The sequence below is a fragment of the Podarcis raffonei genome, chromosome 6, assembly GCF_027172205.1.
Source record: "Podarcis raffonei isolate rPodRaf1 chromosome 6, rPodRaf1.pri, whole genome shotgun sequence".
Lineage (NCBI taxonomy): Eukaryota > Metazoa > Chordata > Lepidosauria > Squamata > Lacertidae > Podarcis > Podarcis raffonei.
In genome coordinates, this window is record NC_070607.1 from 20,295,767 (window position 1) to 20,323,632 (window position 27,866).

The 27,866-nt window shown below is 38.4% G+C and overlaps 1 protein-coding gene across 1 annotated transcript; it reads right to left on the bottom strand.

Annotated features, from left to right (window-relative positions):
• Positions 1–228: 228 nt before the first annotated feature.
• Positions 229–27,850, bottom strand: STXBP3 (syntaxin binding protein 3). Its single transcript, XM_053391558.1, has 19 exons — positions 27,729–27,850; positions 22,827–22,876; positions 20,408–20,489; positions 18,064–18,140; positions 16,929–17,007; positions 15,326–15,426; positions 14,340–14,488; positions 13,147–13,237; positions 12,490–12,614; positions 9,923–10,027; positions 8,671–8,728; positions 8,137–8,202; positions 6,854–6,934; positions 5,922–6,060; positions 5,204–5,310; positions 3,489–3,587; positions 2,293–2,378; positions 2,055–2,203; positions 229–1,107 (listed from the first exon to the last, which is right to left on the bottom strand). The coding sequence occupies exons 1-19, from the start codon at positions 27,778–27,780 to the stop codon at positions 1,010–1,012; spliced, it is 1,794 nt and encodes a 597-aa protein (XP_053247533.1). The 5' UTR covers positions 27,781–27,850; the 3' UTR covers positions 229–1,009.
• Positions 27,851–27,866: the final 16 nt, after the last annotated feature.

Sequence of the window (27,866 nt, forward strand, 5' to 3'; positions counted from 1 at the left end):
AAAATTCTAATTTATTGCCCAGCAACACCCCATTTATGTCACTCCCTCCCCCAATTAGAGAAGTAAGAAGGGAAATATGGGGAATATATGTGGGATTGACCAATGATGCAGTTCATTTTGTGAGCTGATGAAAGAAGCAAGTCAGTCATCTGCCCTGTACTGCATTCTTTTTCAGAGTCCTGACAAAAATTACCAAAACAAGTAATTAAGACAACATATTCTTCAGCGTTCTTGATTGTTGATAAAAGGTTTATTACTTTCATAATTAACTTCACCCAAATACCATACAGAGAACCATGCAATCCCCGACACACATAACCAAAGTTCTGTCTTGAGATTTCTCAGGAAAAGTTTAACTTACACTTGGTACCTCACTGAACTGAAGCTGTCTATGACACTCTTACAAGTTGCATGGAATCTTGTAGCTTACCAAATTGTAGTTGTGCTATACATTTACATTTCCTCTTGTAGCTAAGCTCATTGCCCTTTTATAATAGTATTTTTAGAAACAGACTTTTTTTCCAGGATAGAAAGTTTACACATTATTACTGAAAAATCATTAGCATATATACAAATGTTTCCCAAGTCCAAGCATGATATATTGCGATGGTGAGCATTCTCTACACCAAACACTTCGCCGCAAAATGCCATCTATAACCAAGTACATTAATATAAAAACATAAGCTGTTACATACATCTTATTCTTATCCATTACCTTCCCCTTCCCCCCAACCCAAGGAAAGCAGATTTCAAATTATAAAAAGAACAGTCCCAAATACAGCACTGATTTATAAAATATGTACATAGGGTACAATCCAGTTCAAATCAAGGACTTTTAAGACCTGCTGATTTCAATAGGGAAGTCAGATATGTAACACTTCTCCCACTGTAATCATTTGAACTTAAAACACTCTTAACTATCACTAAATTGTATCCATAATATTTATATTATGTGTTCTTAATATCTCTTAAATTAAGCACAGCTGAAAATCTTTGAACGTTATAATCTCTATTCATTCTTAAAAAAGACTGTATCCTTTGATTTTGTTACAGTAAGTGCTTTTACATCATCCAGTAGTCTTCTAGGTGTCACAATGTGAGTGGAACCTGGTAAAAACAAGATGTAATCTTGAAGGACAGTCATCAACAACATTAAGCTTATTAAACTTGTAACTGGGGAAGGGACAATCTGCATCCTCATTAGGGTGCTGGGTTTGGTAAAGAGGTTTAAACCTCTCTGTACACCTCCGTGTTGTGTATTTCCTGCCTTTTTGCTGCCACTGCCAAAAACAGTGAAGTATTGGGGGGGTGATTTGGATGGGGGGTACTTTGGGTCCCAGGGCACAGGATTAGCAACCCCTGAACAAAGTAATAACCTTGAGGCAACTTGTTAATTTCCTCCTAGATGCCATTAGTTTCTCCAGCAATTCAGTATGACAGCAGTAGTACATATTACAGCCAAGTGGCCATAACAGTGAAATATTTGCTGGGAAATGTTAATCACACACATTTCCTACTTCAAACTGCTCCTTCCCCAAACAGTTTTTCCTTTATTTTGAAAAAAAATAAAAGACCATCTGCATGCTATTACATGCATGTGCATTCAACATGTAGTTAGGCTCCTAAAACTATTTGAAGCTAACATGAGTTGCCAGTTGCTGTTATTTCAGAAAGGTAATTGCAAAATTTGATGCAGCTTTACAGAGAAATGAACTACATGAGAATGCAAGGATAAAACACTTGTAGGAGAGTATTCATGCTTTCTGATAATATGCAGACTAGATACAACAGCTATTATAAATTGCTTGATTCTTAGAGGAACCAAGAGGAAGATTCAAGAGAACCAATCCAGAAATAAGTATTTTAGTCTTATGTAGAAGGGGTAGCAATGTTTAGAAATGTAAGTGGCGAAGTCAAATTGTAGAGGGAGCAGAAGGGGAATAAAATAAAGGACAGAAAAAGGAAGCAAAAATAAATCCTGGTGCTCCTATCGCTTCAAAAACCAAGCAGTTTTTAGACAACAATCCTGTCTAAGCATAATTGGTCAGGCTTACCAATAATAACTTCACAAGACTTGTAGGCTTGAGAAACTTCATATGCACAGCGCATCTCAGAATATGTAATGCCTCCAATGACAAACACAATTAGCCTTGATCCACTTTTCCGGTCGTCCAAGTAACTAGTTTTGGGTTTATTGCGAGCACTGTAAAACAGAGTGGAAAAAAGGACATTTGGAAATTAATGGGGGAATATGCACACAATTTTTAATTTGAATACCATTAAATCACTTACCTCACTGCTCCAGAACCATTCCATGGTGCAGGGCACTGGGAACAATAAGGCCAGTCTTTTGTGTCCAGTTTATTTTCTATAGCATCCTGGAATAAAATAGGTTCTTTTAACAAATTAAGGTGATACAAAGTATTTATTCTGAGTCTTAAAAATCCCCAGATTTTCTATGACTAGAAAGCAGGCATGAAGTCAGCATATAGCAACAGACACTTCCTGGGTACATGATGTAAACATGTTGACAAAAGAACGGAAGTTAAGGTTCCAAAGAACAAGCCACCTTTCTGAATGAAGGAACTGCCTGGTTATAATGGCCACACTTTAAACCACTGATTTCTTCTCCCACCGACTAACTGAAAATTGCTGAGGGTCTTGGTGGATACTTAATAATTTTTCTGCCTGCTGCAGCAATTTTAATTCCATATAAATTTCTGCGTATCTATTTTTAATCACTCCTTATTTTCTGATGAACACTATAAATGCTTAAGGCACACCAGGACTCTTTATTATTAAACTGTCTTTATAAATGTCTATTGTGCCCAGTTTGAAAGTTACTTTCTGAGCAGGTCAAGATGAGAAGGAAAAAGTATGCAAGCATAAAAAGTGCTCTCATCCTCAGCCCAATAGCACTTCCAATGGAAGGAGTGTGTCCATAGATGGAATAGATTTCCACTCTCTTTTATACTCCTCCCAACTAGCTGCCTCCAAATCTAGATCCTATCTAGCAGATTTTTGGGGTGCATCAGGACTGCAGATGAGAGGAGAGAAAGATGAACTCCTGTTGTGCAAATGGAAGTCTGCTTGTACAAAGTTGGGTTATACCTTCTGTATTAGACTGAAGCAACTGTGTTATACTGGTCTAAAAATTAGGAGTGTGAAACATCAGACTCAGAATATGACGTTCTAGAAATCTGTATCACGCCCTCAGGAGACTCCCCAAGTCATGCCTTCTCCCCAGAAGGTTGTACAGAAGAGAATAGGGGCCCTGGGCTGAAAAAAGCTCTCCACCACTGGATTAAATATAGCACACAAGTATATGTTTTGACCTATGTGGTCATTCCCCCAGAAAACTTATCAGGAGTAAAAGGTCTATATTAAATGCAACTAAAATAGGGATAACAACAGCACACAAGCAGAATTTCTTAAAAACATCCAATATTATGTGCATGACTAAAAGCTATTTTATTTAGAAATTTTACCTCCATAATATCCTTAATAACAGGTGTCCATCGAGAAAGTTGAAATGTTTGTTCGGAAGAACGATCCTTCCTCGATGATCTGCGCTGTTGTGATCCAGCCTAAAAAGCCAAAGAGATTGAGCTTGATTGCTACTGAACGCTGTTAGGAGTAATATCAGTAATGCATTTATAACAGGTTATAAACCACTGAAAGAAATTAATATAATTCAAAGACAACGTTTTGCAGTCTATTATACAGGGGTTTCAAAGAAAAGTAATTGGAGAGAATAAAATATTGTCTTCGTCAAGTGAAAACCAAAGTACATCTCTTAGTAAGTACATAATAAAATGAAAGCTTTAAAACTTAATGGAAGACAATTTTTATACAAAGGGATTTGTAAACATTGGTTGGCCATGAAATTGCATGCATGCATGCTTCACTACCAACCCTGCCCCTCCCAAACCCTTGGCATATAAGGGACACCCAGGAGAGGGGTGGAAGATCACTTTTGACATCATTAACTTAGTCTATATTTGCCACAAGTTACCCTGCTACAGGGTATGAGTTATACCACATGACTTCAGAGTAGCTTCCATACTTGCTACTCTACTCAAACTGTACACAACTCATGAGTCAGCAAGAGTCATACAAAAACATGTCTGAGTGTCAGCAGAGCTATCTAAAGCACATGCTTCCAATTTTATCTCATCTTTTCTCAAGCACATGGCATATTTTGCACTTCTTATAGCACAATAAATTCATGTTTACTTGGAAATAAGTCCTAATATGCACAAAGGGGTTTCCTCAAAAGTATGAGTATGTTTAGGATTGCAACGTTTGGTTTAAGAGGTCAGCACAAAGAAGTTTCAGTCAAGAGTTTCACATTCTTCCTATGAGGCTGGGCTTTAGTGTAATGATGTGAGATACAAGTCAGTGAAATCCCTGGCTTAAGTCTCCCATCAGCTGCAAATTCATTACATGGTTTTATATAAACCATAATATCCAGCTTTATGCCCTACCCCTTACTTACAGGGTTGTTGTACAAATCAGAAAATCATCTGTGTGAAGCAATCTGAACTCCCTGAAGTACTATACAGACATTACGTATTAACAATACAATACAACTTACTAGGGTTTAATGCTAATAATATGAATATTATTATTATTACTAACCTGTAGCAAATTCCCCAATTTGTTCTAACTTGGAAATATGTCATGTAGTTATGTCTTAGTCTGCTACATGAATAAGTTATGTTCAGAGTAGACCTATGGAAATCAAAGAACTACGACACAATTAACCTAAATCTGCTTGGTGGAATTCAATGTCACATTATGATGAATGTTCCATCTGTGTGATAATTTCAGATTGTCAGACGGAGCACTCTCCCCTCTTCTCACCCCATGCCTTGTTATTGGGGTTCTCTTGACCCCTCCAGAGCCAATTGGGGGGGGGAGCCCCATTGTGCAAGCTAAAGTCTTACACAGGGCTTCAGCTGACAGGGCTCATTAGGTGAAATCTTGCCCATTGATTTCACTGAGTCTACTGCGAGAGTGACAGTTTGATACCACCCTCTGATTATGTTTGAGTTTGTAAAATTTGGAGTATTATGGCAAAGACAGAAGTAAGAGAAAGTGTAGTAGAAAACACTAATGGCATGAGGATAGTGGAACAGGCCTTATAAAATAAGCCAGAGCTAACACAGAGTTAATAGGGAAAAAATGCTGCATTTCTTACTGCGATGACGACAGGTACACCAAGATACTTCCAATTTTTTATCATGTCGCTATCATTTTCTATCTGTACGTTCTGGATCAGCTTGTCCAAGTTCTCTTGTGTAGTTCCTTTTTCCACATTTAAAAATAAATGTGATATTTTGAATTAGTAACTTTCTGAGATTTGTGTATTTATTTGTTACATTTATATACTGCCCATTTATATATTGCTCATTAACCAAGTGCCGTGCACATTGAAGAAACTTAAAAAACCCCAAAATGGTTTAGAGTAAAATTCAATCACAGAATTTAAGAAAGCATTAATAAGTTTTAAACACTTTAAGAAGTGCTACCCTAATACCTGTGTAGCACTGTTCTGAATAAGTTTGCACCACGGCAGGCCTGAAAAATCTCCATCTCACCAGCAATCCAATAATTACAGTCCAATACAGCTATCCCAGATATATTTTAAGATTAAAAAATCTATTCTTCAGGGCTGGGCAGCTTTTTATCCATACAAACAAATGACAATTTACTTGGCTACATCTCCTCCAAAAGAGTAATTTCAACAATAATTCTTGCATAACTGTCATTTATCTCAATAAGCATGAGTGGCATGAGTGAATTGTGGCCACACATACACATGTGCATACACATGACATTTCATTACATTCATGTAGTTTAGTGTATGACATACTGAACTATGCTTTAAGACAGTAGATAGAAGATTTAGACCTTACCATTTGTGCTGAAGATATAGAGGAGGATGGCTCTTATCTTATCATAGCTATCGTGATTTTTATTTAGCAGTACTGGAAGAAGGACTCGCATCTGATCTTTCACTTTCTGTCCCTCTACATCTGTTCCAAGAGCCAAATCCTAAGTTGCAAACAAGATATATACTCTCAAGTTCACAGCAATTATTTCAGCATATTTTTGTATGTTGCCACAGATCCACATTTAGCCTTAAACGGATGTAGAATTTTGGAGGCATATCATATATGTTGTGTTTCCAGGTAACTATCCCTTCTCTCCCAAATGCAATTACGACTGTACTAGATTGCTAGGAGTAATGCTGTAAGAGGAAACCACAAAGTACTTGCAGTAACGGAGCAAAACAATACAAGTTCAGTTGTTAACCGATCCTGCAGTACATTACTCAAGGAAACGAGTTCACTTAATCCACTTCGTAAATTTATATCCTGTTGCATCCTCTCTGTTGCTGCTGCTCCCTCACCAGTATAGCACTGGGGCATTAGTCTTAGTTCTGGATTTTTGGAAGTTGATAAAGTAGCCATGACATAACTGTGGCTCTTCCCACTGTTGAACAAAAGTAGCTACTGAAACTAATCTTTAAAGGGCAATGAGAGACCACTATGATACTATCCTGGTAGCTTTTCTGGTCAGGAAAATAGGGCTATGGCAATACTATAGCCGTACACACACACGGTTTTTTGCCAGTAGCTTTGCACTAGTATTCAAGAACTGCAAAGAATAGTTATTTTTTACTAAACAGATTTTTAAAAGGCTACTTTGGCCAGAAGTACTTTTAAAAGCCACCAAGATATAAAGTTCTCTCCTTAGGGGAATAGCCAATAGAATTTCTGTTATTATACTGTCCCCAGTATTTGTTCAGTCCAAATAACATTGTACTCTTGGATGATTCACATACCTGTTCAACTTTGCACAGCTTTTCTATGTTATTCTTAAATTTACTCATGCAATCTTCAGCTATATTAAGATGCACTACTTGCTGCAAAACAGAAGCAAAAATTTGCTTACTTTTTCATAATTATGACACAGCAACAGAAAACAAACAATTCATTAACAGGCAGTAAAGTTTAATGTGTCCAACCTTATTTCTTAAAAACAATCCACAAAATATAAGCTTCACACTCCACAATATTAACAGGAAGAAAGAAAGTTGCAGCTATAATGAACATGAATATGTTGCAGTTATAATGTTTAAGAATGCTAATTAAGGCCAGCCTAACACTTTCTAAAGCTGCAACCATAACACACATTTAAGTAGTATATCCCACTGAATTTAGAAAGAGTTGAACAAACATGCTTAAGATTGCCTGCAAGCCAGGAAAATACAATACAAAGTAGATTTGGGGGTCTTTCTGACACATAGGATACGCAAATTAATATAATACATTTTAAAAATTAAGACAAATTCATGAGGCTTAGATCTTATCAAAAGTAATTAGTTGTGAGATGTAGATGAAATTTTCATTTACAAACAGTCGGGATGCCTCAAACATCAGAGACAGGGAGCTAACAACCTTTATGTTTTGCTTTTGAACCTGCTGAGGTATCTGAATAGCCAAATGACAATAGAATGCTGGACTAGATGTTCCTTGCTCTGATCCAACAAGGGAATTTTTGTTTATGGAACAATTTTATCTCTCTTTAGGTTGGTAGTATGCCAGTTAACTAACTATGCAAGTGGGACGGTGGGGATGACCTTGCTAACCCTGCTTCTCCTGCCCAGGTCTTTGCTCTGATCAAAGGGTGAACTTCTGAAGCAATGAGTCTTCTTGTACTCATGGAGGCTCGTCGCAAATTTAGAATAGTGCAAATGCTTCCTGCTTCAGAAATTTACACTCCCGCATGAGAGGGGCAGTCACAATGGTGACAGGGGCAGAGCTAATGCAATTATCCCCACCGCCACCCTATGTGTTTACTTAACTCCAATTGTACCAGTTAGATTACTTGTACCAGGAGCAGTTCACGTGGTGCTCTGCAGATGATATTTGACTCCAACTACCATCAAACTGAGCCAACTTCACTAATTATCAGAGATCATGGGAGTTGTAATCCACAACATCTGGAGGGCACCTAAGTCATGCTTAAACACCAGCATAATTGGCCACAAACTAAGCCAAATCTAGGTTCAAATCTAAAAAATGCACAGCATCCAAACATATAACAGTACTACATTTTGCTCACCTTAGTAATCTGTTTGCGAAAGTGAGGCATCTTCTTCATGAGCTGAGCCAGATTACTTAAAGATAGCTAGAAAATAATTCAAATTTCAGTTTCAAATATTTCACAATCAACATTTCTTTTAATTTGTGTTTGAGGACTGGGAAATGCATAGCCAGCTTCAAGAAGTCTACTAAGGCTGAAATCCTGTGTTTACTTACAAGGTAAAAAGTATCTGTCTGAAGTCATAGGGGCCTTTCTTCTGTGTTTTTATTTATTGACTGATTACATTTATTCAAAGCTCAAAAACTATTGTTATTTAGGATTGCACTGCAGTATATATTTAAGATTGCACTACAAATATATATATTTTAATCTCCATTTTAGTAGGTTAGAAGTACCAACAAAAGGCAATTCAAAAACACTTGAAAACAAACCCCAGTGGATTTGCATTCAGTTATTCTCACTTCCAAACTCATGTCTTTAGTATCAAGGTAGTTGCAGAAGACAAATTTAAAAACATTTAGTACCACTTTAAAGTAAATATTTATTTCTTACTTTTCCTTCTGTTGCCTTTCTCTTTGATGAAACTTCTTTCATAAGTTTTGGTATTTCCCTGAAAGAGTAGAAGAAAATGGCTTCTTAATATTTTTAAATTAAATTGAGAATATATACAAGTCTGAAATTCCCTTCCTAGAAAAGCTAGACTGGCTTCCTCTTTGTTCTCCTTCCGTCATCAGGTGAAGACTGTTTTATTATCACAGGATTTGGGGAACTCACATTTTTTTAAAGGAAAGGACTTTTAATAATACTGTGACGTTTTTACTATCTGTTTTGTACCAGATTTGCTTTTGTATTATTTTAATTCTATCACAGTTTCATTACTTTACCTATTCTAATTTATAAGCTTTTAGGTTTTTGTATTTCAGCTGTGTTGTTTTACTTAGTGTAAGCTGCCTTCAGTCCTGGTTTGGGAAAAAGGTGGGAATAAATAACAACAACAACAACAACAACAACAACAACAACAACTGTTTAAAGGCTTCAAAATTAATGATAAAATGGTCTCAGGTATGTCTACATAGCGGTAGTAAGCAAGTTTATTTAGTAGAAATTCAACAAGAGCAGAAAAAAAATGTAGATTTAGTCCTCAGAAATAAGTGGACTATTTTGTGTATGAGGAACATTTCCAAGGTCCCTCACAAGTCCCCGAGTGGTCAATAAGGTGACTCACTCAACTACTCCAGAGTTAAATACAGGCTGCCACCTTCTACTGACTTAATGAGAGATGGCAGTACTCTCCCTTTATATTCCTTGGCTGTGGCCTATTGTTTGCCTAGAGCAGGGGTGGGGGGAACTAAGGTCCGAGGGCCACATCTAAGCCTCTATCTGGCCCTCAGGACTATTACTAGACCCCTCCCCGGGTCACACCCCTCACCCTGCTTTACATCTCCTTGAATGCTTTTCATAGAATCATAGAACTGTAGAGCTGGAAGGGACCTATAGGGTCATCTACTCCAACCCCCTGCAATGCAGGAATCGCAACACAGTCTTTGTTGTGGAAGTGGGAGCCCTTGTACTGGCTTCCACTAGCACGCCAGGTTAGTTGAATACAACCTGATGGGCCAGAGTCAGCTAAGTCCTACTCAGAGTAGACCCGCTGAAATTGATGAACCAAACCTAGTCACATCATTAACTTTAATGGGCTTACTCTGAGTAGGACTAGTACTGAATACCACCGATACACACACAGTTTTAAGTAGCTATCAAGTAATGTTATGTAAAACAGCAAAATATGTTCAATCGTACGCACTCCAACACATCCGCAATATGCCTGTGTCGGATTTTCACCCAGAGGTCATCATCTTCTTCCAGAATAGCTTCCCTTTCTTTTCCACTTGCACCCTCCGTCTTATACCTAAACAAAGAAAAAAAAGCAAATTATTAGTTGTAATATATAAACAGATGAATACACGGAACAGTTTTTTGCACATATGTTTTGTAGTTAAAGAGAAGGATTTCAAAACTCTTGTTTTGAATACATCAAGAGTCCTAATTACAACATACAAAAGCAATAGTTGCGCTTTTTAGGATATAAAAAGCTGAAATACTAAGCTAAGGAAGCCTAGAAATTATTCCTAGGAATAAGTCCCTCTAAAGTGAGAGCTACTTATTTCCTAAGAAACATGCACACAATATGCTGAAAAGGTAATAATATTTTGTAATGTAATGTAATGTATAAAAGATCATCAACTGAGACACAAAATGGCCTATTCCAAAACATATTGTCTGTTTATATAGGTCATTACATTAATCTCCTCCTTCAGTTCACAGAACAGTTCCTCTTACCCCAACGTGCAGAGAACAATCTCTCATTTTAAACTGGGGAAATATCATATTTTTCCGTGTATGAGACTAGGTTTCCCCCCTAAAAAATAATGTCAAAAATTAGGGGGCATCTTATACATGGGGCCATCTCCCCCCATTTCTTAAATCTGAGTCCACCCAAAAATAAGGGGCGTCTTATACATGGGGGCATCTTATAGAAGGAAAAATATGGTTAACTATTGATTTCACATACAATCACAAAGCAGTTTCTTATATGGGAATTATTTAATGTACAGGTATCTGTACTAACATGCCTAGTATTCTATTCTATTCTTCCAGCTGTTAACCAGATTCCTAAGAACTGGGGGAATGCCACAGAGTTTACTACTGCTATGTCACGAAACACCGTTTATATGTATAGGAACTCACATAAAAACTGATTCAACCAGAAGGCAGTAGAAATACAAGAAAGGAAAAAATGGAAAGTTAGTTAAGACCATATTATTGAAAAAGAGTTAGTAGCTATTATACAAATATTAGTCTCTCTTGAATGCATTAGTTATTCCTAAAGTAGATGTAGAAGATGGTGAAAAGCTGAAATCTTGCTGTGGAAGTTTGCATTTGAACTACAGCTGATTGTTAGCTATTTACTGTGGAACTTAAGGGCTGCATACTTTAACTAACATGTCTGAAAGTGTGGGATAACACTCTTTGTATTAACACAAATCCAGAAAGTGGCTTCACATTAGTATCTTAATAGCAATAAGCAGGACTTGATAAAAAATAATTATGTTGTCTGTTGTGAATATTAGATTGGCACTTCAGGTATGGACTCAGGACAAAGGAAGTGTGCATCTGTCTGTCTATCTATGCGCACACACACATATACAGGCTTTCTCTGCTGACATGAGTAAAGCCACAAAAGTGTGGTATGATACATGGTGCTGTGGAGTCACATGGTATTGTTTGGCAGAGGGACAGATCAATGCTTTAAAATTTTGAGTAGCACTAAAGTTACTGAAGTGATTTAGCCTGCAGCATGATGCTATGGATCTGTGCTCAGTGGGGCTTACTGACTATATTCAGGATTTGGTAAAAATAATTCCTGACCGGATAAAAAACTAACAATTTGTACTACCATATCTACCACAGTACTGTCTACACTGACTAGCAGTAGTTTTCCAGGGTTTCAAATAGAGGGCATTCCCAGCCCCATCCTGGAGATGTCCAGGATTGAACTGGACACCTTCTTTATACAAAGGAGATGCTCTACCACTGAGCTTCAGCCCTACAAGATTGTTCACTGCCCAAATCAAATCAATAGACTACACACTTCCATGAGACTCTCTGCAGACCACTTAAATAAAGGAAGTTGTCACCACTTACAATATACTCATTTTCCCCTTCCCTTTTATGTTGAACTAAAGGTGGACTGTTCTGGAAGCTCTGCTTATGCCATGTTGATAGTCAAGATGACCCCATTCTTAATTGGTAGTGGCTGTAGCAATGAGCTCATGTGTGTGTGTATTCACATGCTTTGAAATGCACCAATTGGCTAGCTTTGACAGTATTCTTATCTGTGGGTCAGAGATATTGGGCTCTGAGCCCACAAAGGGGCAACATTGGTAATGCTTTGGGTATCAGCCACCTGTGTTCCCATGTGACGTATGCTGCTTTACCGTATAAAGAATTTATACACTTTAGACTGGGTGCACGCAGTCCATCATCTGCTTGCCTGGTGGTGTCTGTCTCTCATGCGAAATGCAAGAACTGGCAGGCTACTTTTTGCTGTCTAAACCCTTCTTAATAAAGACAACGAAACTGTCTTTAGCATCCTTCTTGGAATTCCTGTGTCCCATAATTCTCAGGAGTCCTCCTCTGGCTCTGCAATGTGTAACACCTTTAAGCAAGGAACTTCAAAGGCAGTCCTTATAGGGAATGTTCCATTTCAGCCAACATGGAATAACAAATATAGGGCAGAATGTATTCTTACATTGCAGGAGTTTATGAACTTGTGAGTATATTTAAAAATTGAGATGAAATTATACTTGCTTGTATGTGTCATTTTCAATTGGTAGCAGATCATAAGCCATTGCTTGAAAAGTGAGTTCATGGAGCACAGTCGACACAGGGTCAAAGCCACGATCAATTATTAACAGCTGGGAGTGGGTTTTCCCCTAAAAATCAGAAAGCATCACTTTTTTAAAAAGAGACAACAAGCAAAACAGAGAGCGCTGTACAACCTAAAAATATTTACTCTATCTTTTAAAAAAGAGGAAGCTACACAAAATAACAGGGGAAAAAGGCTAAAGTTTATTCTCATATAATTAAAACAATAACCGTATTCCCAACATATTCCAAGATTTTCCTGATACTCTATACTCCTGTACTCCTTTATTTCATGGGGAAGCCATTTAGGTTCCTTCAAGGAATCAGCAGTGAAGAAATGGAATGTCAGACCCCTCTGCCCTCAAGAGATTTTATTGGAAGTAACGTGCTGGACTTTATATGGAATACGTTTTGTGTATAGGTTTGTGGCTTGCTTCTCCTTTTGTGTTGTGGTTTAAAAACCTTGTTCAATTCCATCCCCTTGTAAATGGAAGAGCATTATTAGCTCTTTTCCTGCATTTACAACATTCATTATTCCCAACTACATTCCAAGGCTCTCCTATCCCCAGCCTCCTAGAGAAAACTAAATATTCACTCTACCTTTACTTGACTTCGTTGATCAGTTTCATAGTAGTTTTCAAGCTTTTTCTCAACTAATTGTGCAAGTTTGCTGGCGTTATCCAAAGGCTTGCTGAAAAGAGAGGAAAATATATTTTTGCTGACATTTATGAGGACACTGATATCTGAAATAAGTAATTGTGAGCTAGTTGAGTTCATTTGCTCTATTAGAATTTGAAGTGATCATTTGCTACAGAGTATTTCATACAAACAAACCTGCCTTTTTTCAAGTCAGACCATTGGTCTGTCCAGCTCAGTACTGTCTATACTCAGATGGTAGCAGCTCTCTACAGTTTCAGATAGGAAGGAGTCCTTCCTGCACAGTAGTTCACACAGATACCAGGATTGGAGCATGGGGTCTTCTTTCTGCAGGCCAAGCATGTGCTCTATCACTAAGCTATGACTCTTCCCTACAGTTCTTTATTCTGAACGCGCTGAGTTCAGTATGGGGTGGAGGTCAGTAGCATGGGAAACATCAACCATCACAAACTTCATTAGGTTTATACATTTCTCCCCTCCTCCACTCTCTGAGTTGGAATTTGGAAAAGTGTTAAGGCACTGTACTAAACTAGGTACCTGCGGGTGGCGCTGTGGGTTAAACCACAGAGCCTAGGACTTGCCAATCAGAAGGTCAGTGGTTCGAATCCCTGTGACGGGGTGAGCTCCCGTTGCTTGGTCCTTGCTCCTGCGCACCTAGCAGTTCAAAAGCACGTCAAAGTGCAAGTAGATAAATGGAATGTAAACGGTGTTTCCGTGCACTGCTCTGGTTCGCCAGAAGCGGCTTAGTCATGCTGGCCACATGACCCAGAAGCTGTATGCAGGCTCCCTCGGCCAATAAAGCGAGGTGAGCGCCACAACCCCAGAGTCGGTCACGACAGGACCTAATGGTCAGGGGTCCCTTTACCTTTAGGTACCTGCTGAAGACCTGGTTATGTATAAGCTCTTCTGAATAGTCTCACACACACCAATGTTCCTTCCAGTATGCAACCCTGCTTGTCTCCCTCTCTCCACCCAATCCTGTATATATTCACAGATTTGTTCCCCACATGCAGGGGAACTGCATTGCCTCCTAACATTTCAGAATGGGCAATGTTAAATTTCCAAACTGTTCAAAGCGTAGAATCCATTTCTATCAAACCAACAGAACACTTGGAATATAGTATTTCCAGTTGTACCTTCTGTATCTTACACCAGGATTTTCTTCTAGAGTGGCACATAATGTGACAATTTGCTCAGCTATTTGCTCCATTACGGTGTCATTTGTCTTCTCCATGATGGGACTGTAGCAGCGATAGAAAGCATTTGGGACATCAAGGGTAAATACCTAAAGTAAAGAAATGGTTCCAAATAGACTGTTTTAGGAACCAGAATGTAACAGCAATATCAGCAGAAGATTGAAACTATGATTTTATTAAATTGCAAGCGCAATAAATATCTAGTATAACACAGCTTAATGATACCTTCCCCCACCCCACATCTCTTCTCCTTGGTCCTCTTGAAGAAATGTGTTCCTTGTTCTCACTCACCATTCCTCTACCACTGTGGTCTACTTTCTCCTCTTACTTAAAGGCATCACCGTACAACCTTTTTGCTACCTGCACAGATGATGGAACCTGAAGTGGTCAGAACCATGTTCAATAGTTCAATATGACTGGGCAATGTAATGTCAAAATAACCATCAAGGAAAAAGAAGTCTAAAACCTAAAAAAAATAGGTTTTAAAAATCTCAGGTGACCAAAAACCTAATGTCTAAATAACTATACTTTGATTTCACTTTTTCCCATTTGTAGAGTTTTCTGTCAACATCTAATGATTTTTATAATTTATGGAATATGTTCCAACCACTGAAAACCCCATCTGGTTTCTAAAGATTTAGGAGAAAATGCCTACATACTTTAAATTTTCTGTCTGCGGCTATGATGGCTAGCAACGTTATGTAAGAGGAGTTGAAATATTGTGTTAAAATATTAAAATCATTTTTGACAATATTCAAAATACGCAGCTTTCTAGTTATTTTTGACAGGGTTATTTTTATTTAACTACTATATAATTTAACAAGCAAGACTCCACATAATAAGCATTAGTTACTTAAAAGGTTAAAAGAGGATTAGACAAATCCATGGAAAACATGGAAAAGTTAAGTTCAGTAAATTAAACTTACCTGTGATTCATAAGGGAAAAAGTTAATATTTATTTCTTTGCACCGTCTTATAGCCTTTGAACAAGATGACTTCATTTTATTGAAAAGTTTGTCATCACAAACTAGGAGGAGAGAAAGGTTTTTCAGCTGTCATATTATTTCATCTTTAAAACTTCTTTTATGCAACAGGCAGTGTGTAAGTATATCTTACCAATAATTTTTAAATACACCAAGAATCTATTGAAAAGTATTAGGTTTTTTCCTCATGTGGGTATTCTGAGTCATCCACAATGGTCTGATTAGGAAGAACACTAAACCATAATTTAGTGTTACAAGAAGCTCTTCCTCCAGCACAACCACAGAATTCAGGAGTTATTAATTCAATATTTTATTAGCCACCATTTACAGTGTCATCTGAACCAGGACAAACTGTAGTTAAACTTAATTATGATTAATGAAACTGAACCAACTTTAAACCATGGTTTGTGCAGTTAGCTTGTTTCCAGAAACCAGTTAAGGTTTCAGGCAATTTGCCCAACTGTGGTTAAACTAAAGCAGGAGTGAATAACCTTTGACCCTGCAGGCTAAGCTGGGGCAGATGGGAGTTTGAGTCCATCACCTGGAAGTTCACGGGTTAGACATCCCCAGGCTAGCCAAACCAAAGCAGCCTGCTTTTTGCAGCTGTGCTGGAGGAGGAAAGGAGAAGTAGTGAGGAGAGGTAGTAAGCATGTGAACCCAGAGGCGAGCTGGGTTAATTCTCATAACACCAAACCACGGGAGCTGAACCAGATCAAAATATCTTGCCTATAGTGGCAAGATATAGTGGCAAACTATTTTTAAGCACCAAAACAGAAGCCAGTTTTCAGACTAAATTATCTGCGGAAGGTCACCTAACCCTCTAGTGTTTACCGGGTGTGTGGGGTGTGTGTGTGTGGGTGTGGGTGTGTAAAGGAGCAAGGGGGGAGACTGAACAAAAAAGCACAGAAAATTATGGCTCTACTACTGCACGCCCCTTGCACTAACAGGAACATTGCATACCACCCACTGCTCTGAACCTTTTTATTATCCTAATCCTAAAAGACCTTTTCAGTGGGCATGTCCTCATTTTGTTGTTATCTCCCAAAACTGCTAACCAAGGCCACTGTTTTCACATTTAGGTAAATTATTAAAAGGTTTTTTTCTAGAGCAGCCATTTCTGGCAGATGGGAGGATAGAAGAGTATGATTATAAATGGTATCCTAGTTTTTACTTTGTTTTAACTGTTGATACACCAAACCTATATTGCTTTAGGATTGTCTATGCAGGGCTGTTTTAATGGATGACTGCTGTTTGTTGTGATTATATTGTTTCATATTATAAGCTGTTCTGGCGACATTAAGGAACCAAGTTGGTAGGAAGAAATCCCAAAGAAAAAATACTTAAAGCAGCACTTGGAAGAAACTACACTATACAGAGTAATGTGGGGAAACACGTAATACTCTTGTCAGAATATTGTAGGTTTTTTTAGTCATAACCAATCCCCTCACACCTGAAATATACAAAAGGCTCAAAGGTCATTATCCTGCCTGCTCCCATGGCTACAATAAAAAAATCAATGAATTTGCTACAATCAGTGAATACTTACAGTCAGTAAAGTAGACATATGCTGCTTTGTACTTGCTGGATGATTTACTGACGAAGTCATTTATAAGCCCATCTACAGACTGAACAATTAAAACAGTACATTCTAAGTACAATTTCCATAATTGAGGAACTCTGTATATTTCCTTTTAAAGAAAGTACTAAAACAAAGATGAACAAGTCAAAATCTTGGGGGGGGGGGCGAACTGCTTTAATTAGCATAGAGAAAATTATTGGCAAACAAAACTTGTATCTATTTTATTAATATACAGATTTATAGGAAGTGTATTAAATGGACAGCAAATCATAAACAACATATCAATAGTGTATTTGGAAGATGCAGAAAAGACTGTATTTGAAATGTATGACTATAGTTTTTTCCAAACAAGCTATAATCAAACTGTGATTATGAGCCTGACTTGTTAACAAACCACAGTGTAAATCAGGCTTTCCCAAACTTCAGTTCACTGACGCCTTGATGAGCTTATAGTTAAGAAACCCCAACCCAAATTCTTAGGAATGTAAATGAAATAGTCAATAAATATCAATATATAAACAACACTTATTAATTATTCATCACCATTACTAGGAATCAAAGTGGAAAAAATAAGGAAGCAAAATAAGTGAATTTAATAATAATTTATCTTATCAAATGAGACGGGTTTGGTTTGCGAGTCTGAATCTTAAGTCACTGCATTCTGCTGTGTTGTTAAATACATCTTTTAAAATACAATGATTCTTCTTAACACGGGAGCTGCACTCCGTACATTCCCATGCCCTTTACTTCTGAGGCTCATCGTTCCCAAATAATTTTGTCGCACTATACCTCATAAACTTCTTTTCCACCCCAGATGCTTGTTGGCCCCCCAAGGGTCAACATTCTCTGTAATGCAGCACAAGTATGCTTGTGCTTTTCTGGAACTAACCCCATTGACAAAAAGATAATTACATAAAGTATAGCCCTTTCAAATAAAATTCTGATCTGCAATGACCACTGTTCCTCAGCAACTCTTTACTACTACCACACATTTCAATGAAGTAGTAACCTATGAACATTTTATCACATGGTAATTTTTTAAAATTTTATTCACAAGAAGATTAAGTCAAACTAACCAACAGGCTTAAAAACAACAACTAACCTTTGCTGTAGGTGTGATGAGATAAATGGCTTTCATGTTAGGGACTGGCTCACGGTTTTTATAAACATTCTCCACAACTACAAAATAAGATTTTTTTTTTTAAACTTCAGTATTTTATACATCTACATTTGCAAAAAGAATAAAAAGTACATGATGGATCTCTGATTTGGCAAAACTCCATTTTCATGCTGGATCCCACTTTTCCTAATAATAATTCCAAGCCAACTCAAAACTTACAATCAAAAGTAATAATTATATTAAATTAACAAAGCATGAAAAGAGCAAGATAAAACATATTATATAAGTCCTGCACTTGATCAACAATGTGAGAGGTGGCAATGGGGGCCATAGGGGAAATCTAGGAAACTCCCACCCAACTCCCTACCTCCCACAGGGAGCACTACTGAATTCAGGCTCCCTTCCCTTGGAGCCCCTTCCATTCTTAGAGGGGCAAATCTGGATCCAACCCAATAATTTTAAAAGAAGAACTTTAAAAGAAAAACTGCAGGTTGCAAGTACTTCCTTTTCTCTCATAGGGGAATGCTTCTAAGATGAAAGAAGCAAACAAATTGCTGAGCCACGTGAGTGTTATAATTAGGGTTTTCTATTTATCCTTTGGCAAAGACCAAAATGACCACAAGTCAAACCCAAACAGGCCTGAAATCAGTGATATGCTAATAAATTCAGGCATCAGTTAGCAAACTTAGTTTACAAAATAAGCACAGTACCGCAAACTGCATGTAGTCTCACCACCTACAGGTGTTAAATAGATTTACATAATGTTTCTAATCAATCACTATTATGTAAACAGATTTTTAAATGTTAGTTTTATCATGGTAGTTTTTCAGGCACTTCCAGCTTTACACCACAGCTACTTTGTATCTGAGCTTTAGGATATGGCTGTTCATAGATTATAAAATTTAACAGCAAAATCCATTTTGGAAGTTATCACTTCCCACCACGCCTTCATTAAGCATGACTTTCCTTCTTCCCCCACTGTCAAATGTTTCAGAAAGCCGTAATATACTAGGAGCTACTGCCTTAGCTCGCTTCGCTGTCTCTCCATTCTGCCTTCAAAGTCTCGCTTTGTCCCCCCACAAGGCAACATGCAGTAAGGGCCAGTCACGAAGCTCCCCCATCTCCAATTAGAGCAGCCTTACTTGCTCTTCCCTGCTGCCTACCAACAGGGCGGACAGCTTGCCCAAACCATGGGCCATGCAAGCTGCGGAGGAACAAGCAGGACAAGCTGGGGCAGCTCCCCAGCAGCCTTCCTGCTTTGCTGCTTTTTTCTTCCTCCTCAGTCTCTGATGCTGCTAAGTATGAAACGGGCATTGTTTGGTGTGAAGGTTTACAGCAGCAGGAGAGCAGGCAGTTGCTGGGGAACTGCCCCAGTCTGTCCTGCCTGTTCCTCTCTGTCTGTGTTTTTGTCATGATGCCACCTAGTGGCAGCCATGAAAACTGTAGCATGATGACAATCCAACAACTATATTATAGCAGCAAGTCATTCTGTAATTAGCCATTCCCCTACCCACTGTTGTAGTTTGGAATACAAGCAGATTAACATTATGCCACCCCAAACCACAGAACCTTTAGCCCACATTCTCAGTGAGAGCACGACAAAAGCAACAACAACAACACAGAAAGATTAGAGAATGAGAAAAGAAACACGAAGTTAAAAGCAAGAATCAAGAGAAAAAACTTGTAACTGGTGTTCTTGGGATTCTTCCCACCCACCCAGGGCTTGTTCCCTGGTTACCTTCTGTCACTACCTACTGATCTGAAGAGCAGTAGGACTCTCCCTTTATAGTCTTATTCAAGTATGTCTTAAACAGGCACACAGTATGAGATACATCCCTAGAAATTCACCCATATCTGAACACAGTAATATATTCAAGTAAGGAAGGTAATCCGGTGCAAGCAGGCATTTAATACAGAATACTCACAGTTCTAATATCCTATCTAATATGACTAACTTTCCTCATTAACTATGCTAACTCACTCAGCTCAAATTCTCCCTTTCTCTGTTTCACACACACACCTTTCAACTGTCATTTTGCAACACACATTCAAACTCCACCTGACATTCCATTCAACACCCCACCTGACAATTCTTCCATTCATTCCTCTGTTACAACCATATACCAAAAGGATAAGAAACTCAATGAAGACAAAATTAAGAGATGGAAGTAACAAATCCAGCAGCAGAATGAGTAACAGAAAGAAGTGAGATGAAATTCATGACTTTTTTGTTTAATAAGTTTCCACTGGATGTCCTCTGCAAATGCTGACAAAACAAGTTTCCCCATATGCCAGAATCCCAGAACTCTGTTTAAAAGGTACTTACCAGTGATCCCTTCTGCTAATAAGTCTGTCATTTTACCACATGATGACAGAAGCTTTGTGGTGAAGTCATCTAGAAGAATTATCTGTATAAAAATGTTGAAGTAGTGCTTTAGAAAATTATATCCAATTGTAAGCTTCTTTATTGAAATTGGTTTTGATGCCTGGTTTTAAGACGAGAGCTTAATGATAAATCAAAATCGTTGTACCTACTAAAATATTTATTTATAAAGTATATAATACTCCTCATTTCAGGTCCCAAGAACCCCTAGGAGCTTCCAAACATTAAATATAATATAAATCCTATAAACAACATGGCAGTATCAAAACAAACCATCACAAAAAAGAACACAACTATGTATTTTACAACAGCTTGATTTTTAACATTAATTTGCCTCAAAGTACTTCCTAAGTAACTAGATTTTCATTGCTTGCTGAAAGGTGAACAATAATTAACCCACATGGGTGTCTCCTGGAAAAAAGGTTCACAATTGTGGCACCACAACCTGTAATGTGCTGCCTCTCATGCCCACTCACCTCACTTCTGAAAACAGAGGAACATGGAGCAGGGTCTCAAATACTGATCTGAGTGCCTATGTGGGAGCAGGCAATCCATTCAATATCCAAGTCCCTTACTGTTCCTGAGTTTTAAGAGTTAAACCAGGCCAGGACAATTCCACAATCAATGTAGATGTAATGATATCAATGCAAAAGAAGCCCCAGCTAGAAGTCTGCTCACTGCATTTTGTGACAACTCTAGTTTTTGAACAGTTATCTTTTCCAAGGCAGTCCCTATAGTAACATATTGTTATCCCTCCTAAGTCCCGTGAGATATAAATAAAATATATAATGTTATCTGCATCAAGTCCGCATAATGTGAAGAGAAGGAAAAAAGAGATGACACAATCAAAAAATTGCGCTAGAAATGGAACCAGTGTTAGAAACTGAGATATGAAAGCTAGGAGCTAAATGGCACCTTAAACCTAGGTTATGGGCACAACAACGGAATGTCTAGGCATGCTTTTTTATAACAAGAATACAAAGCTGCAAATGAATGAACTGCAGCTAAAATATTATGTTCATTTTTCACATGGTCTAGTCCTTCTGCTCACCCCCTAATATTCTGAAGATGGTCTCTTTTCCAGTCTTCAGAGAGTAGCTGGAAGTGGGGAGGCAGAAAAAGGTCCTCCTTTTCTTCCACACTCCAGTTTTAATCTGAAATCTTAGGCGCAATACTGCGCCCAGAGCTCAGAAACTCCTCGTGCTAATGAAATTCCCTGTCACAAAATGTGCCTAGAACAATGGGAGTTTCGAGCACTGAATGGAACCACTGTGCTTACCAGTCCCCATCCTCTCTTCTGCCACAAAATGAAGATGCTTGACATATACAACTAGACACTAAGGCACATTAAGGTATGGTGATCACATACTAAGGACACTGCAATACAGGCCTAATGAACTAATATATTTATGCCAAGGACTGCCAATGTGGGCATACATGCACCCAGAGGGCTTCCCTGGCATCCACATGGCTTTTTACTGTATCTGAAGAGAGTTATATATCTTAGACAAGTGATTTGTTCCTTTGGTTAAGAAAATTTTAGTTTACAAAATAAGATTAAAATATTAGATATGTTCTTCTTGAATGGTCAAAATATTTGAAGAAGTTATACTAACTGTTATGCTGAGATATGAATGGGCATTTTGCTTGTTCACAGAGCTCCCTATGCAACATCAGAAAATAAAATCCAGGAACTCGTCAATTAACCATAATTTCCTGTTACATCTACAGCAGGAACTAGGCTTGCAGGCTTCAGAGCATTAAATGCATTGTTTGAACTTGGCTTGTTCCAAAGGTGGTTCAGACGAAACAGGAAACTATTGTTAATTAGAGGTTTTAAGCCAGTTTGTGCAAAGGGAAGAGGCACCACGAGAAAGCACAAGGCTTGCTTATATCTTGTCTTAATAAATAGAAATATGATTATCTGATTTTTCAAAATAGTGTAGATGCATATCTCTGCAGCATTTCAGCAGTTCCCATTCAATTTAAATACTATGTTATTGAACAGTATATCCACATTTTCCTTTGACCCTGGATTGTGGGGATACACTGAAGCCCAAAGCAAACTTTTAAGTAGTCAAGGTCTTAGGTTCCAAGAAGTGCTTGGGGCGCAGCTCCTCTGAAATCAAAGAGCCTCTCATTTAAGCACACATGTACAAATTTAAAATCTGAGTGAAACTGTTTTAAGTATCATTGTTTCCTTAAAAGAGCTTATGGAACTGTGATATGGCTATCAGATATGTAACCCTTCCAAAGGCCACCATTACTTGACTAGGAGATGCCTAGTCAAGTACGTTGTGTAAGTGGTGGATGAACTACTATACAGTATTTGATAGAGGCAATTAAAAAAGATTAAACTTACCTTCCATTCCTCTTCTTTCCTACAGTCATCAAATACTGCTGCTTTTAGCTCTGAAAAAGAAATCCAGCAGTTAAAATAGCAGCACTGTAACAATGTGACGTAATCTAGCTCTGTAAGGAAAAAGCCTGACAGTTCAAACAACTAATTTCATTTCAACAAAAAACTGACATTTTTATACAATGTGTTTGCTAATGGTACAAGCTGAAAAGAACATGGCAGCAAAACATTAAAATGAAGTATGTAGAGTAACATTTCAGAACCAGAAATATAAACAACTCCTTAGATGTCTCCTAACTGCAAAGGATGTGGCACATGACTATTTTCCTCTCTGCACATCTGAACTTAAAAAAAGCAAACTGAAACCCACACACTCATCAGGAAGTTCTCCACCTGCAAGACTGCTTCTGTCTCTAATGTATCTATATTTGCAAATTTTGTTTATTTTTAAAGTATTAATATGGTTACTACTGCTGCAAGTGCAATACTAAACCAAGGGTGTGATTTTTTAATGGAAAAAAGACATGAGAAATGGTACTTAAACTGGTGATAGAGTTGTGTAATTTATTTTTTTAATGTGTTATACGGTGGTACCTCGGATTACATACGCTTCAGGTTACAGACTCCACTAACCCAGAAATAGTGCTTCATGTTAAGAACGTTGCTTCAGGATGAGAACAGAAATCATGCTCTGGCGGTGCAGCAGCAGCAGGAGGCCCCATTAGCTAAAGTGGTGCTTCAGGTTAAGAACAGTTTCAGGCTAAGAATGGACCTCCGGAACAAATTAAGTACTTAACCTGAGGTACCACTATACTAGTACGTACAGCAAAGACAGCTCACTCAATGTGTTAGGTATTTTTCATAAAATAAGTTACTGCTTTCTAATGCCAACAGCCCACAACAGCATGTTCACTCTTCTCTGCTGCAGATGTGCTTCCTGCTCTATTATTCAATAATTTTCTTGAGTCATTCTCAAGGCCCAATTTTTTAGTTGAATGTGGAGTCTGAATTTTCATACCAAAGAAAGCCTTAATAAAGGCTATCACCTCCTCTTCCCCGCAGCATTTATAGACAATTATGCATTGTGGGAAAATTCAACTACCTACAGTATTTTATTCAACAAGAACACCAATAGGAAGTTGGTGAAGACAAGTCATGACTATTATCTTAAGGTTCCTAGCCATACAACCATATGCATGTCCACTAAGGAATATGTTCCACTGAATTCAATGGGAATTAATCCCAAGTAATTGTGTACAGGATTGTATCCTTAGTCTGTCCAGCTACAACAGTATTGCATTCTAGCCCAGAGGCTCAGCACCATCTGCTTCCATCTCCCAATTGGAGCACTTCCAGCAAGATTTGTTTAGCTATTACACTAAACCAGAGCTTTCCACTAAACCTGAATACTGGCCACCACCGCCACCCCCACACAACCAATCCCCCAGTCTTCCTAGTGACATACACAAAGCTGGGGAATTGGTTGAAGCAAACCTTCATCCCTCTCTAAGAGTCAGTATGTGTGTCTTGTCTAACACTAACTTCCATATATTGGAGCAATATAGAACAGGGAAAAAGTAAACAGGAGGAAATAAGGTCAGAGTGAGTAGAAAAAAACTGCTTCTTCCCCCAAACATACATACAGTGGTACCTTGGGTTAAGAACTTAATTCGTTCTGGAGGTCCGTTCTTAATCTGAAACTGTTCTTAACCTGAAGCACCACTTTAGCTAATGGGGCTTCCCGCCGCTGCTGCGCAATTTCTGTTCTCATCCTGAAGCAAAGTTCTTAACCCGAGGTACTATTTCTGGGTTAGCGGAGTCTGTAACCTGAAGCGCCGGTAACCTGAAGTGTCTGTAACCCGAGGTACCACTGTATTATACTTCTTTAAGAGTTTTTATTATATTTTTATTGTATTATATTTATGAATAATAGTAACTATATAAGGCAGGTATGAGTCTGTTCTCTGCCACTTTAAACAGTGCTGAAAGCTAAGAGAGAATATTATGAAAATGATATACAGGTGGTACATGACACCAGTTAAGCTTGCAAAAATTTATCATGTGTCTGATAATAAATGTTGGAAATGTAAAGAGAATGAAGGTACATTCTTTCACCTTTGGTGGACGTGCCCAAGGATTAAGGCTTTCTGGGAGATGATCTATAATGAAATGAAAAAGGTATTTAAATATACCTTCCTGAAGAAACCAGAGGCCTTTCTCCTGGGCATGGTCGGCCAATTGGTGCCAAAGAAGGATAGAACTTTCTTTATGTACGCTACAACAGCAGCAAGAATACTCATCGCAAAGTTTTGGAAGACACAAGATTTACCCACCTTGGAAAAATGGCAGATGAAAGTGATAGACTATATGGAACTGGCAGAAATGACTAGCAGAATCCGAGACCAGGGAGAAGAGTTGGTGGAAGAAGATTGGAAGAAATTTAAAGACTACTTGCAGAAACATTGTAAAATTAATGAATGTTAAAATGATGTCGGATTGAAATGAAGCGGCCTTAGCAACAAGGTTAATAAGAATATGTAAAAATGGATTGATAACGGATGAAAACATAAAGTTATAATATGTTGAGATATAGAATTAAGATAAAGATAAAGAGGGTAAGGATTTGCTGAACTAACCATGTGAACGGGAATACAAAAAAGGGAGGTGTGAGGAGGTCGGGGAAATAAGTAAATGAAATTTAAGATATGAAAAGACTGGTTTATTTTTAACTATCTTCTATCTATTTTTTCTGTATTTTTTATTTTTTTATTTTTTATTTTTTTCTATGTATTTTTGTATTTTTGTATTTTCCTTTTTTACTTTGTAACTCTCTTCTTTTTGTAAAACCTTAATAAATATCTTTTTTTAAAAAAAAAATAAACAGTGCTGAAAGCTACTGCATTTTTGTATGAAAACTCTTCTCCAAGGATTCTTACTCCAGAAACCCTCTGACTCAGAGCTATTATTAACAATGATTCAAAGGTTTTATCTCCAACAGGAACCTATAGCCTCTTTTAATCACAAAAACTTTTTGTAAATCAAAGAGTAATGACTTCCTTATACTGTAGTCTAAACTTGTTTCAAAGTTTGCAATGCATGAAGCATTTTTAAATTATTTTTATTACCTTTTCAGCTATACAGTCTGTAATCAATCACAGAACATTCAAATAAAACTCTTTAAAAACACTGTATGAAGTACAGTGGCTTCATGTTCACAATCAGCTTATGTTACACCTTGTATTATGATGCACCGCTACCAGTAACTACTGATGTTTCCATATCACTTACTATACAAGATATACATTTTTCAAGGTCCCTAGTCAAAGATGAATGCACCCTTCAAATAACCACAATCATTCTGTTTCAGAAAACTCTGTATTCTAATGTAATGAAATAATGATGTATTTGGTAATAGAAAAACTTTTGATGGTGGATCACAGAAAATATCCTGCCCCTTATGCCCCCAAACATCTGCTCCATTTATTCTTAAACACATGCAGAGACAAAAAGAGGAACATTAAATCACAACAGAAGTAAAATTTGGAAACAGAAAACAACGGTTACAATCATCTTGAGGTCATTATGAGTTGAAAGTGAAAGGTCCAAAGGTAAGTCATAACACAAACTGCCATTGTGCTTGCTTGCTTTTTCTTGACAGGAAAAAAAAACTAAGTTTCAAAAAAATGATATATTTGAGCCACATATTGTACAAAGCTAAGAAACGATATACAGTACAGTATATTGAAATAAATGGGCTGTCCTTCTGGTTGCAAATTATACCACCTCTTTTTCTTCACCCATTCTAGGATTGACAACTGCTACCTGCATCCTATAAAACATAGTGCTTGAAGGGATTTTCACCGCTTGTACAGCACCCCGAACAACAAAAATGCTTTATAGTCTTCATATCGCATCACTCAGCCCTTCAGCAGCCTTGATTCCATTTTAATTTTAAACATTTCCTTAAATCTGAAGATCTCTTAAAAGGGAATCCTATTTTTATTCTCAACCATGATGTGAGGCAAATTAAATAGCGAGTAAATTATATCCAGTAAGCACAGGTCCAAAACCCAACACTCAATCCATTCACACTGCCTCCCAGGTGTTACCGACCAGGACTAGAAATGTGGCCCCCAACAATGTACCTTCCCAGCCCCACCCTCTCCTCATCCTTCTGCAAGTGTGTGTGTGTGGGGGGGGAATTATGGACGGCTGGACTTTAAACTGGGGCGCAGGATAAAAAACATACATTCAGCCACAATAACCTTGGGCTATTTTGCCACCTAACTAACTCCTCATGGTTCATTTCTTTAAAACACATATATAGACAGACAGACAGACAGACAGACAGACAGGACTAGAAATCCTTTCATGCCCAACGAAATGAAAATCCATGTAAGGAAGGGGGCTGGGAATCCTTACATGCAACCCAACGAAATGAAAATCCACCGTAGGGCGACACCTGCTCGCGTGCGAGAGATGAAAGTCGTCTTTCCCCGCTCCTTAAAACGCCGCCCGGTATACAGAAACGTAGCAAGTGAAGCATTTCCAGGCGTGCAGATAAAAAGAGTGGGAAAGAACTGCTTCACCTCATTTTTCTCGCACGTCAGGATGCCGTTACGGGCACAGGTCAGGATCGGGGGTTGCCTCGCTGCCCTCCACACACACAAGCCGACCAATGCCGCCACCCTCGCGCCTTGCACGACCCACGCACCCACCCGCCAGCCTCCCCTCCGTTTTCCCGTGACAGCGGGAGGGCAGACGGCGGAGGAGGAGGCCTCCCTCACAGCCGCTGCCGGGCAAGAGGGGAGCGGGCTGGCTCTGCCTCTACGCCCTACCCCGGCGGGAGAAAAAGAAGCGCGGGGCGTGAGAGAGAGAGATGTGGCGACAGCACCCGGCACTCACTTTGCCACACCAGGCTCTTCAGCCCCCGGTCCCCGCTCGCAGCCGGCGCCATCTTGCTTCTTCCCCTGCCCCCGCGACGCGACGGGAGGGGGGGGAAATGCCGCACTCTGAGGGAGAAGGCGAGCGCCGCTGTCCTTC

What these genes read in the sequence shown, in the direction of transcription:
- STXBP3 (XM_053391558.1), bottom strand. Translation starts at nt 27,780, where the DNA reads ATGGCGCCGGCTGCGAGCGGGGACCGGGGGCTGAAGAGCCTGGTGTGG. An exon ending in ATTGAAAATGACACATACAA is followed by an intron (nt 10,028 to 12,489) that starts GCAAGTATAATT and finishes TTCTTTGTTTAG; the next exon opens with GTATAAGACGGAGGGTGCAA. An exon ending in CATATTGCGGATGTGTTGGA is followed by an intron (nt 8,729 to 9,922) that starts GTGCGTACGATT and finishes CTACTCTTTCAG; the next exon opens with GGAAATACCAAAACTTATGA.